The following is a 13,745-nucleotide window of genomic DNA, read 5'->3' on the forward strand; positions in this document are numbered from 1 at the left end:
CGTAAGAGAAAAGGACCAAAATCATCCATAATGTTTGGGTTTGGATCAAAATCATACATATTCTTTCACATGGAGCACTAATAGTACATTATGTTTGCATAAGTGGTGCACTTTTAATCAAACTCCCAAATAAATTTAACGGAAAAGAACAAAAATGCCCCTGAACTTTTAGAAAAGGTATAAAAATACCCTTTATTCATCTATTTTGCTAAAACTACCCCTCAATTCAACTTTTTGGCTCATTTATTCCCCTTGACTAACGGACAACACTAATTTTAAAAAAATAAAAAAATAAATTGCACATGACATTTTATTACTGAAAAATTGATTTATTCTTTTAAAAAGAAATCTGAAAACTTGGAATTTTTTTAAATTTGATTTTTTTTTAAATTTGGAAAACTTTTTTTTAACGAGTAAAACCTTGACTAACGGACAACACTATTTTTTTTTTCTTTTCAAAATGTGAAAAATTGGATTTTTATAAAAATCTGAAAAAATTAAATTTTTTATGGAAAAACTGTGTTTAAAAAAAAAAACAGAAAACTATCTTTTTTTTTTTTTTAAATCTAGAAGAAAATTGTGGAGTATTAGTTTTGCACATTTTACTTAAAAAAACAATCAGTTTTTCAAATTTAAAAATTGAATTTTCTAAAAAAAAAAAAAGGGGTTTCCACCCGTTAAAAAAAGTTTTCCAAACTTAAAAAAATTCCACATGTTTTAATGAAAATCCAATTCTGTTATATATATATATATATATATATATATATATATATATATATATATATATATAGGCTTACTACATTTGTTTTTTAAAGAAACGGATGTTGAAAAATTATTTTTCCTTATTCTACAAATAACGAGTTTTCAGATTTCTTTTTAAAAGAATAAATCAATTTTTCAGTAATAAAATGTCATCTGCAATTTATTTTTTTATTTTTTTAAAATTAGTGTTGTCCGTTAGTCAAGGGGAATAAATGAGCCAAAAAGTTGAATTGAGGGGTAGTTTTAGCAAAATAGATGAATAAAGGGTATTTTTATACCTTTTCTAAAAGTTCAGGGGCATTTTTGTTCTTTTCCGTTAAATTTATTTGGGAGTTTGACTAAAAGTGCACCACTTATGCAAACATAATGTACTATTAGTGCTCCATGTGAAAGAATATGTATGATTTTGATCGAAACCCAAACATTATGGATGATTTTGGTCCTTTTCTCCACCACGTAACAATACTTTATGTTTCTGTTTAGGACTAAAAAGTTACATTAGCTGTCAAACAAAACTCTTTTTGGAGTGTGGGGCCATGGGGCAAGTCATCCACAAGCTCTTCTCCTGTTCTTAGCCGTCCAGGTCCAACTTTATTGTTTACGTTTCGTTTTTATCTCTTTTTTCTTTTTAATAAAATAAAATTTATATTTATATCATATATAATATAAAGTTAGGCATAGACAAGATAATGTGACGCATTTATGATCACTATTCTTATTTATCTTTTATTTTCTTTTTTTAAATATATTTTCCCTTATCTTTTAGTTAAAAAATAATTAATAATCTACTCTATTTATTGAGTTTCATTTAATTCATTGTGTATTAATTATTATTGTATCCGATTGGTTTCTTCAGCAGATGATATGATCGTTAACGGTAGAGGTTTTTCATTTGTAATTGCTATGCTAATTAAGTATTTGTTCTGTTAAGTTACTATATTAATAATTAATTGTTGTATACTAATGGAGAATTAAAAGCCCACTATCAGCTTTCTAAGTTTGTCCACCACCATTTCTTCTCCCCCATTACCATATTTGAAGATGTTCTTTCATCATATATTGTTTGGACTCCAGACTATAAATTCTTTATATTCTCAAAAGAACTTTTGTATGCCTTCTGAAATGCCATCAAAAAACCTCTTCTGATATGGGCTTTGATGGTGAAATCTTTGCTTTATCTCTTATTCTGATGACAAATTCGTCATTTTTTAATTTGTTTTTGTCTTCTTTTATAACACGTGAGAGCACTTCTTGTAATGATGTTTTGGCTCTCTATACTGTTTTTATTAAATCAATAAATTGTTTTGTCATTCCAAAAAAAAAAAACACGGTGAACAAAGCATATCGGGTTAGCAGAATTCGAAAGAGGGTCGCACCCCAAAGGTTTTGTTAATAATTTTTGCATGTGTATATGAGTTGTAAACATATAAATTTCTTATAATTTTGACGTTATGCACCCTGATGTGTTCATGAAATCTACGACAAATCAAATGATGCAGATAGATATATAAAGAGACAAAAAAAGGCATACCAGTTACCCTCCGTGTTAGAGGCGTTGGATGAAGCTATCGGGATAATGAAACTTTGAACGACAAGTTGAGAAGAAAAGGGATAACAAGCTGAGGATTGAGGTGAATCATTGTGTTAAATTGATGAGAGAATTATCTAATGTTGATAGTTATTCTAAAAAGTTATTGCAGTCAAATCGGAGTTTATGATAGTTTGTTGTAGATAGATGAATAAGCTATTGTTTTCCAGTGTTTAATTTCGTAATAATTTTTTTGTGTCTTTCACATATTTTTCAACCTTATTCCTCTATCTAAACACCATGAATATGTATATGTCATGCAAAAGATATTCTGAAATTTTTAAATCTATTTTTAGTTTCTCAAAGTGTCCTCAATATCTGAAAGCTATGTTTTATATAATATATGTTGTGTTTGATACGGAAAATGTTAGCGGAAACGTAAAAGAAAGAACACAAGATTTAACGCGGTTCAGATCAAAATGATCCTACATCCACCATAGAACAACTGCCTTTATATTATTGGCAAAGGAATGGGAGATTTTTTAATTACACCTAAGAGAATTGCTCCCTCAACTCTTTACTCACTACAAAGGATTTATGATTTTTTTGGGATGATAAACAAAGACGAATTGCCTCTCATTTTATAGGCATAAAATGACTTGGGCTCCAAGTGTGCTACACGAGCTCTTCAATTCTCCTCCACATCTTAGCGTTCTTTGGCTCCAAGTAATTGAGCATTCTTTGGCTCCAAGTAATTGAAAATCATCCAACACATGAGTTTTTTCTATCACATAACAAAAAATCAACTCTTTCAGAAAATATTTCGAGTTTTAGGCTTTTTGTTGTTATTGCGTAGTGTATATATATATATATATATATATATTACTAAGAATGTTGGTGATATTTTTATTTATTTTGACTTTTAATTTAATTTTTGAAATATATACAACAGTTGAATCTTATGAAAATTATAAATACTTTAAATTTCACAAAACATCATTTGTGATTATTTTTTATATTTGGGTAATAGAAAAAAAAATGTAAGTTTAATAAGGTTTATTTTTTTATAGAAAATTTAAAAATACTTTAGATTTAAAAATGTATTTTGTGATTACTTTTAATAGTTGGGTATTATAAATAAATAAATCAAAATTTAATAAGGTCTTATATGACCGCGCAAAGCGTGAACAATTTCACTAGTGTTAGTAATAAGTTCTGCTACTTTTAGGGCCTGTTGGGAAAGCCACTCAGGTAATTGTAATTGAGTGTAATTATACAGTTTCGCTTGTTTGTTTGACCAGGTAATTACACAGTTAGGTGGGAATTGAGTGTAATTGAGAGGGTGTAATTACACTCTCCAATTCTCAAGGGGTGGCTGAGAATTGAGTGTAACTACACCTTGTAATTACAGGGTTACTTTTTAGTTTTTTTCCTTTTTAATTTATTTGTTATCTCTATTATTTAATTTTAATTTCTTTTCTTTTCTAATTTAATTTTTATTTCTATTATTTTTTATTTTTTTTATTTTTTAATCATTTGTATTTTTTAAAATATATTTTTCTTTTTATAGAATTTATATTTCATTTCCTTTCTTTTCATTCACAACCTTTACTTCTTGTGGTTTCATGTAATTGCTCGTACTTTTTTTAGGTTTTTATTTTATTCATTTAGCATAACCGTGTTAATATTCTAATTTTTGAAACTACATCTCTTAATATTAGAAATAATGAGTCATTAGCAAATTTGGCATATAAAAAGTACGTTATTAAAGTAAAATTTCGTTGTGAATGAGGTTATTGACCTATATTTTCCCTTTATTTTGAATTATAGGAGCATTTACTTATGTTACGTTGAAACTTACTTACAATGTAATGTTAGAATTTGATGTAAGAGTATTATGTTAAAAATATTCTTTCGGATTTTGAATTCAGGTTATATTTTCCATTTTAAAAATATTTGCATTAGTACTATTGACTTGTTATTTCACATTACATGTTGTTTATTTTTCACTTACAGTTGATATAATTATTGTCAAACATTTGAATAGTGTTATGACATTATATTTATAAATATTCTTTTTTTGTCAAACATCCAATCCCATGATGTTCTCACAAAAAAGGTACGCTTTTAATTTTTATAATCAATTAAAATTAAAATTAAAATATTATTAATTTTAAATTATATATCAATTATTTTTTACAATATTAGTTACAAATATATGATTATTAATTAACATATTTTCAAGAAACAATGTATTGTTAAATAACTAATTTAATATCATTTATAAAGGCTCATATTTTTTAAATATTAATTTTAAATTTTTTATAGTTAAATTTTAATTTTAAATTAAACTAATTGTGTAATTACACTTGTGTAACCAAACAACACGCTTGTAATTACACTGTAATTACATTATGACAAACAAACAGGTCGTTGTAATTACAATACTGTATAATTACTAGGCTGTGTAGTTACTAGGGTAGTAATTACACCAATTCCAATTACCAGATGGCTTTCCAAACAGGCTCTTAATGTCAAACCTTGATAAATAATGCCACGTCGTTCTATCATTTCGAGTACATGATTTTTCTTTAGTGCTGATTCGAATCCCACTATAGAGCTGTCTCCATTTCCTTCTCTTTCTTCCTCAATTTGAATACAACTAAACTGAAATTGAACTCTCTCTCCATACATATATATTCCCAGGACCACTTTATTTTTAAAATAAAAGATATTCGAAACAAGAAAAACAAAGATGAAAAAGAGAGGAGAAAAAAGGATATCCATTTTTTTAATTTTTTTTTTAAAAGAGGATAAGTCTGAAAGCTACCTCCGCTAGAAAGTGCAATTGGACTTCAATTCACATGGATCACAGAAAACAAACTCATGACGGATCAATATGATTTCATACAAAATATCCTGAAGGATCATTCAAAAATTTTGATGAATAAACTTGCCACAAGTTCAGGCGAATTAACAATCTTGTAGACTTGTAGTGACTCTGAAACAAATTGGAAAACAATTTTCAATGAATCACCAGAATTTTTATTTTTAATTTTTTTTATCCTGAATTGTAAGATATGTATAATAAGTAACAAAGATAATTTAGAATGAGAATATTCGTATAACACGAACAAGCTAAGCTTGTCAAGCTTCAAGCAACATGGGCAAACATAAGTGCAAATGGGCTGCGCATGTTGCATTGATTCGTGTCTATTGACGCAACCCAATCCATACAAGATTGTGTATTTTCTTGCCTTTTCAATCTTCAACCAAAGGTATTACTAGATGTTACCCGATTTATGTGACACTATTTCTTTTTTGGTTTGTCTAAAAAAGAATGTCACCTTTCTATATTTAGAAATAATTTAACTTTATGAAATGATTTACAGCCACTCATTTATATAAGACTTATTTTGGACCACACATTTCAAAAATCTTTATTTCTTTCTTAAACTCCGTGTCAAGTTAAATGGTGTCACATAAATTGGGACATAGGTAGTATACCACTACTAGTATTATCACTCCATCTTATTCTCGTATATATTAGTTGTCGTCTTTTAAGATTTTTGCACGCCTAAAAAATATATTTAATAACTTTAGTTAAAATATTTGTAAACTATGCCCCTTAAGCTTATCTCCCCTTTAAATATCTCCTAATTAATACTCCACTGATTAGAGTAGTAATTAAGGGTAAATTTGAAAAACAATAAAAAGTACTCTATAGACCTTTGATTTGCAAACTTAGTATGTCAAATATCTTAAATCAAATTTAATTCGTCAAAAAAACTAATATTTGAGATGGGTGGATTATGGGAGTTGCTTGTCAAATTCTTACCACTTGAGGCTCAAATATTCTTGTTTATTATTCTGTTTTGTACCCTGTGGGCTGGTTATCTAATCTGTTTACTTATAGTTTGACAAAACTAGTCCAATTAAGTTAATGTCTCAAGTTTCAATTACAAATATCGAACTTCGTATGCAATTAGATTAAATTAGATTATGTTCCACGTCCTGATGATGTGTTCTAAAGTAAACTGAAAGTAACAAGATAATTAAACATAAGGATTTTTGACCTCTTAATTAGTTGTCTCAAGATTCCATCTCTATTTATGGGGAATTGGGCCCCACTAATTGTGATACCGAAAAAAGAAAAAACTCTATTAGAGTATTTACATACTCGAAGGAGACGTTGTAATTTTCAAGATCGCTGTGGAAATTGAATCATCAAAAACAATACGTGTTGTCATGACTCATGAGTAGGGACAATCCATTCCTACCTATCTGTTCAAGTGTATCATGGCTCCCTATTCATATGCTTAATCAATTACGTTACCAACCACATAGACGGACCTATATGGAAGGGTTGGAGTGCGCTCCCACCCTTCGAAAAAAAATTATGTATCTATATGTATATATATCTTAAGAAATTAGTATATATTTAATTGTGCACTCTAACAAATGAAAGTGTCTTTGGGGCACGTTGGTTGCAATTGCTGCTTCCCTTACATGTCACCCCGGGTCGAACCCGAATGTCACTTCTAATTATTTTTTTGACCCTATTTTTAGGAAAACAATAAGCGTTAAATGAACTCGCCCAGATTCGAACCTGCATTGTCACCATATGTTACACAGCCTTAGCCCCTGAGCTATCTATTTCATTTGCTTCACTATGTTAAATTTTATTTATTACACATAGTTAACCTATATACTTGTATTTTCGTCAGTGCTACACTATTAGTGACCAGTCCGACACAGTATTATCCCTCAGTCGTCATTAAATTTTTTGTTGACGTTTATGTTAAGATAATAGTGCCCCCGCCGTCTTAAAATCCTAGGTCTGCCTCTGAGGTCCAACGAGAGTTATATAGTGGAGTGATAAATATTCTTTCATTCTTATTTAGAAGTTACGAGTTCGAGTCCTGCTGGGTACAGTACATAATCGTCTTTGTTAGGGAGCGCTTTATCTATATTGTGGGACCTCCTCGCGCGACATGCTATGCATATGTAATCGAGTTCCAATGTATATATCAGATACCGAGTGAGAAATTTAAAAAGCTGACTGCACAAATTTTATTAGAATATGACTCGCATATTAATAAGAAAATGGAATCCGAGTCTAACTCAAATTCAAAAACTAACTTATGAGGTAAGAATGGTTTAAAACTATTTAAGAAAATCAAGTATCTTGTATAACTCGATGTGATTTGCCACTCCCTGTATTGAAGCCTGGACAGTATAATACGAAACTCAATATTGAGGAAACAATTAAGTTGGGATGAGAAGACCATATAAAAAGATCAAGTATTCCATCTATAATCGGTGTGGGATATCCGACACATATACGTATAGTGTAACTTTTTCTAGAACTATTTATCTTATCGTAAGAAAATTGCATATCTTACTTTTAGGTAATCTGTTTCACTAATTATGTGAAGCTTTATACCAATAATTATTTTAAAAATGATTTGATCATGTAAAATTAAATTGAGTGACCATTTTCACAATAAATCTTTGTACCTTTTTCACAATAAATCTTTGTAGGATAATTTTTTTTCTTCAAATGGTAAGGTGACATAAAAGATCATTTTCTTCGATTTATTGTCTGAAGGAGAGCAAAAAAGGGGCTTAGACAAATTAACGTGCGTGCATGAAGTTAACTACTCAATTTGAGTATAGTATTAAGGGGTTGTAGAGTTGAATGTGATCTTTTTATTTTTAATTAAAAGTTTTGATTTTTTTTTTTAAATTATTACATAAGAGATAGAAAGAGGATTATAATGTGGGGATTCGAACCCTCACAAACAAACATAGCCGGCTGAAGCATAAAGCAACTCAAGCAAGTGCTTTAGGCCCCATATTTTGGAGGCCCATTTTTTTCTAATAAAGTTGTATATTGTTTTTTTAATATTGTCGTAATTTAAATTTGATACTTTGTGATATGACTAGTTCTTGTGTGAATATTATATATTTTTTTGGAGTGATACAACGTATATATTCACTCTTTTTCTTCTTCTAATAAGTAGTAGAAGGTTTTAAAAGATAGTGTACCCAACCTACTTTAAAATTATTGTCACAAACACGTTGGGAAAGTCGTATCGAAAGTATAAAAGCAATAACATTTCAAGCTCCACAAATAAAAAATGCTTTATTAAAATTAGTAGATGTTAGTGATAATCCAAAAACTAAAAGTGAAGCTACTTATTTCACAACATATATATGAGTTTGATAATTTTGAGTTTTTATTGGGTATGCCTATTTGGTATGATAGTTTATTAACTTTGAATGGTGTGTAAAATATAATGACCACTGATATTGATTGTTTAGACTTATTTTTCGACGGATTAAGTGTTAAGAGAAGCAGTACAAGTCGAGATGATACTCAAATCGATATACTCGATCAGATAAAAATCTTGATACTTTCTCAAATAATCAAAATAAGTTGAGAAATGTACTTTTATATTCCTTATTGAGTAATGTTAACAGATCTCGTGACAATTGTCTCACCAAAAAGAAGTTTTCGAAATTAAAATTAATAATTTCTTACCTAAGATTAACAATGTCTCAAGAGACATATTTAAATGGATTAATTACGTTATCAATTGAAAAAGAATTATTAAGGACTTTACGTATAAAAAGCTAGAAAAATAGAAGTTCAGGTAGTCAACCAACTGAACTATTAAGATCCTACAAGTTTTGAGTTTGAGTCTCCAAAATGGTGAAATACTTCTCCTTAAATGAGTCATACATAACAAGAATTTAAGCAATTTTTTTTTTTGGGTTAAATTTTTAAGCGAGTTGATCGGTAGGTTTCAGATACCAAATTATCCACTATAACAAAAAACGGGTCATTCTGTCGTTTTTATGATTTTCAACATTTGATTTCTTAAATAATGTATCTTTTTCTAGCATTATCAAGCGGTGGGTCAAATAGGGAGCAATATGGCATCACAAAATCCAAACATTTATTTCATATTTCAGTGTCACCTTTTTGAGGAAAGTGCCTAATCGATTCCACCGACAAAATTCGAGTACATATCCCTTGCTATGCAAACTAATCAAAATAGTTACTGTTGTGGATTAATAATGAGGGAGAAAAAAAAATGTAATCAACAAAAAATTGCAGAAGAATATGCCTTTTTTTTTCATCTTTAAAATAATGTAGCCAAATTTGCATTCTATTGGCATGCCTTGTCTTCTTGATTTCTTTTTTGTCTTTTTAGGTTTAAATATTTGCCTTGTAGCAGCATTTTGGTTGTTGGAATTTGACTTTAATTGTCGTTTTTCTTCCTAAAAGAGCAATTTAGGCACACCAGACTATTACATGTTCAGTGAGAATTATTATCAATTAGGTGCCAATAGGTAGCAAATAGCCTAAAGAAATTAAAAATAAAGAGACACTTAAATATGATGTAATACCAATTTTATCATTTTAATTGTATTTAAAAACAAGTAGCAGTAGTTGAGGATGGTGATCGGTGACATCATGGCAGTGACCTAACAAAATTTTCCATTCCCAACCCTCAAGCCTCTTGTGATATGATTAAAGGCAGTGAATTTAATATTTTGCAGAAAAACATTTTTTTTGTTTTTATATTTTTCCCTCATGCACACATTTTCCAAATTGTAATACTCCCTTGGTCCCAAAAAGATTGTCCTCTTTTGACTTAGCATAAAGTTTAAGAAATAAAGGAAAACTTTTGAAATGTGTGGTCTAAAATAAACCTTAAATATTTTTGTGGCTGTAAATCATCTCATAAAGTTAAATTATTTCTAAATATAGAAATGAGACAATCTTTTTGGGATAGACTAAAAAGGAAAGGAGGATAATTTTTTTGGGATAGAGGGAGTAATTCAATATTGATTACCATATTATTATACTGGTCTAATGTTGCTTTTCTTGACTATGCCTCTCCATCTCTCTGTGTTGTTTTGTCGTTTTCCCATAAGTAATTTTAACTTATATCCATTGATAATATTTTTTTTAAAAAAATATTAACGTATTTTTATCTACTATAGCTATAACCTATTTATTCATAACATATTAGGTAGCTAATACTTCATTTTGTATATTATTCAAAAAATAAATATATATTCATAAATAATGTAATTTTAAATTTCTCATTTATCTAAATAATATAAACTTTTATTGCCAATCGTCATGACATGTATACACGTACTATAAATTTCACATGTTTTTCTTTCTATGTTAAATTCTGCACCCGCCAAATACTTAAAACGAAACAGAGTAATTGTTTTAACAGTAATATTCCTGTGTTAATTATTTACTCTACAAATCACTAAGATACAAACTGGTGCATTATGTTAATAACAATATCAACTTTAGAATCTAATTTTTTGTTTCATTAGACCTGTTTTCTATGTGCATTAAGTTTCCATTAAACTATAATATATGAGATATTGGCAAATCCAATGCAGCTTTAATTATAGTGTTGTTGCCTTCCTAAATGTTAGCCCCTACTACAGATCCTCCTTATTCGGGCCCTCTCATATTCTCACTCACAAACAAACGTACAGTAAGTATAGTTGCAGCTCTTACATCAATAAATACAAGTACAGCATTGTCCCAATTCATTTCAAGCCCCATACTTAAACAATCTCAAAAACCCAAGTTTCAAAGTCTTTTAATTTTTTGCTGGAGTGAAGTCAAGATTTGCTTGTAGTTGCAAGGATTTCAGTGCTGAACCTGAAAGATTTGCCACATTTTGACTTGGGTGAGTTCAAGAATCAGCTCAATTAGCAAAAAGATTGAATTTTTTAATGTAAATTAACAAAAAGATTGAATCTTTAGCTGTAATATCATTGTAAATGTAATGTTTGCCTAAGTTTTGAGTTGGGTGAGTTCAAGAACTTGTTCAAATAACAGAAAGACTGGATCTTTAGCTGTAATTTTATTGTTCAGTGTATAGTTGCAGCTCTTACATCATAAGTACAAGTACAGCATTATCCCAATTCATTGCAAGCCCCATACTTCAAACAATCTCAAAGACCTAAGTTCCATAATCTGTTTTTTTGCTGGGGTGAAGTCAAGATTTGCTTGTAGTTGCAAGGATTTCAGTGTTGACCCTTAAAGATTTGCCTACATTTTGAGTTGGGTGAGTTCAAGAACTTGTTCAGGTAACAAAAAGATTGATCTTTGACTGTAATTTTAGCACTGAAAGATTTGCATAAATTTTGAGATGGGTGAGTTCAAGTAGCAGAAAGATTGAATCTTTAACTGTATTTTTATTGTAAAGTGTAATGTATGCCTAAGTTTTGAGTTGGGTGAGTTCAAGAACTAGTTCAATTTACAGAAAGATTGAATCTAACTGTAAATTTATTGTAAAGTGCAATGTTTGCCTAAGTTTTATGTTGGGTGAGTTCAAGAATCAGTTCAATTTGCACAAAGACTGAATCTTTAACTGTAATTTCACTGTAAAATTGTAATGTTGCCTAAGTTTTGAATTGGGTCAGTTCAGGAATCAGTTCAATTAACAGAAAGATTAAATCTTCAACTGTAATTTAAGCACTGAAAGTTTTGCTTAAGTTTTGAGTTGGGTGAGTTCTGTTCAATTAGCAGAAAGATTGAATCTTTAACTGTAATTTATTGTAAAGTGTAGTGTTTTCATAAGTTTTATGTTGGTTGAGTTCAAGAATCAGTTCAATTAACAGAAATATTGAATCTTTAACTGTAAATTTATTGTATAGTGTAATGTTTGCCTAAGTTTTGAGTTGGGCGAGTTCAAGAATCAGCGCAATTTACAGAAAGGTCGATTCTTTAATTGCAATGTGGGTAAACAGAGTAATGTTTGTGGTTTTAGTGGCAGAATGGAGACTCAGAAGGGTGATAGTGATACCAAGTCGAAGACAGATGATTATGAGGTGATAGAACAGTTGGGAAGAAGAGCTATTGGAACTGCATTTCTGGTTCTCCATCGAACTGAGAAGAAGAAGTAAGCTAATAGTACTGGATTCCCCCCTTATATTACTGGTTATTGCTGAAAGAGCATTTTCTCTTTCTGTTTCCCTACTTTGCCAGTTTGTGTCAGTTTGGATTTGAGAATTTCGAGCACAAAGTTTCAGATATTTTTGCTTTATGCAGGAATTGAATGTCTATTTTAACTGTATGTGCAAGGTTTCGGATAAGCATTTCTGCAAATTTGTTGAACTTGGCATCTGCTTTACTAATACATTCCTTGGAGTTGTTCATGTTCTGGTAAATTTGCATTTCTTGGAATTTCAAAGGGGAATCTTTTAGAAGCTAGTTTTGATGATGGTTTGCTCTCTTGGGGTTTGATTACCATGGAATAGCAACTTTACAATAAAGCCCGAGGATCGGCATTCTATTGCTGTCATTTTTTTATGTATATGGGTACTACTTCAGTCTCAAGGAGTATGGTTTCAGCTTAATGCATAGGGTCCTATCTATGAAAAGAAAATAGAGGAGAACTTTTCTTGTGCCATTAATCTTCCTTCTACTTGAAGTTTGATTGTTTCTGTTAATTAGCGTTCATCAAAGAATAGAAACTAAGGAACACGAAATGCAGTGTACTTGAGCACAGAAACGTAAATGATCCTATTTCTTACTGATGTAAAGTTGCACAGCACATTTTCACTTATCATTCTGTCAAAAAACGACTACTTTGACTTAAAGACAAGTAATGTAAATCCAACTTTACGGAGTTCTGATTTTCCTTTTTCTTGTAGGTATGTTCTGAAGAAGATACCATTTACGAAACAGACAGAAAAGTCCAAGCGCAGTGCCCATCAGGAGGTCTTTCAACTGCTGTTCTTAATTTTGTTCTCCGAAATTTTTTTGTACTATGATTAATTGAAAACCAATACTATTTTCTTCGAAGTTGCTGAATTTTAAGTTGGTTGATCACAAACTTTAGCCACCAATGAAATATCCCCATATCTATGACATAATCTAGCGGTTCAAATCAGCAATCTAGTCTTAGATTGTCTACTTGAATAGTTTTCCTTGTAGTTTCGATAGCGAGCTATACTATATGAGGTTTCCATCATAAAGAATTTGATAAACTGATGTACTTATTTTATTCTGTCTCTTTTTTGACCCATTTTCTTAGTGGTCTAGTGGTACTGACAAATTCAATGATTAGTTATTTGTGTTCACATCTCTCCTAATCAGCCTCATCGTGGATTATCACTCTCATACCACATCATTCTTCCTGTGCTATTAACAGTTTGACAATTAATGCTGTCGCATATTTTGGAGGGGTGTTTTCCCATGCTAAATCTTATTTCTTCGAGAAGTTTTTTCTAAATAGTTGAATCATGGGATAAAACTGCAATTGTTTAGTATGCTGGACTATGTGATCATCCTGGCCAATACATTAAGAAAATAAGTGGAGCATCCTATAAGTTCTATTGTTGGAAACCTATAAATTTTGAACCGACATACGTTTAAATACAAAATCGTCAACTCATCTTA

At 30.0% G+C, this 13,745-nt stretch overlaps 1 protein-coding gene across 10 annotated transcripts; it reads left to right on the plus strand.

The window, feature by feature from the left end:
- Window positions 1-10,495: 10,495 nt before the first annotated feature.
- Window positions 10,496-13,739, plus strand: LOC132607393 (serine/threonine-protein kinase Nek2-like). 10 transcript variants are annotated; one of them, XM_060321343.1, is made up of 4 exons: window positions 10,496-11,025; window positions 12,118-12,243; window positions 12,426-12,506; window positions 12,998-13,739. In XM_060321343.1, the coding sequence occupies exons 2-4, from the start codon at window positions 12,119-12,121 to the stop codon at window positions 13,119-13,121; spliced, it is 330 nt and encodes a 109-aa protein (XP_060177326.1). In that variant the 5' UTR covers window positions 10,496-11,025; window position 12,118; the 3' UTR covers window positions 13,122-13,739. The 10 variants fall into 10 exon arrangements, 5 of the variants coding, with proteins under 5 accessions (XP_060177326.1, XP_060177324.1, XP_060177325.1 ...); XM_060321341.1 differs by having other exon boundaries at window positions 10,497-11,428; XM_060321342.1 differs by having other exon boundaries at window positions 10,497-11,406; window positions 12,112-12,243.
- Window positions 13,740-13,745: the final 6 nt, after the last annotated feature.

This window comes from Lycium barbarum, chromosome 8 (genome assembly GCF_019175385.1).
Source record: "Lycium barbarum isolate Lr01 chromosome 8, ASM1917538v2, whole genome shotgun sequence".
Classification (NCBI taxonomy): Eukaryota; Viridiplantae; Streptophyta; class Magnoliopsida; order Solanales; family Solanaceae; genus Lycium; species Lycium barbarum.

What these genes read in the sequence shown, in the direction of transcription:
- LOC132607393 (XM_060321343.1), top strand. Translation starts at nt 12,119, where the DNA reads ATGGAGACTCAGAAGGGTGATAGTGATACCAAGTCGAAGACAGATGAT. An exon ending in CATCGAACTGAGAAGAAGAA is followed by an intron (nt 12,244 to 12,425) that starts GTAAGCTAATAG and finishes TGTATGTGCAAG; the next exon opens with GTTTCGGATAAGCATTTCTG. An exon ending in TTGGAGTTGTTCATGTTCTG is followed by an intron (nt 12,507 to 12,997) that starts GTAAATTTGCAT and finishes TTTTTCTTGTAG; the next exon opens with GTATGTTCTGAAGAAGATAC.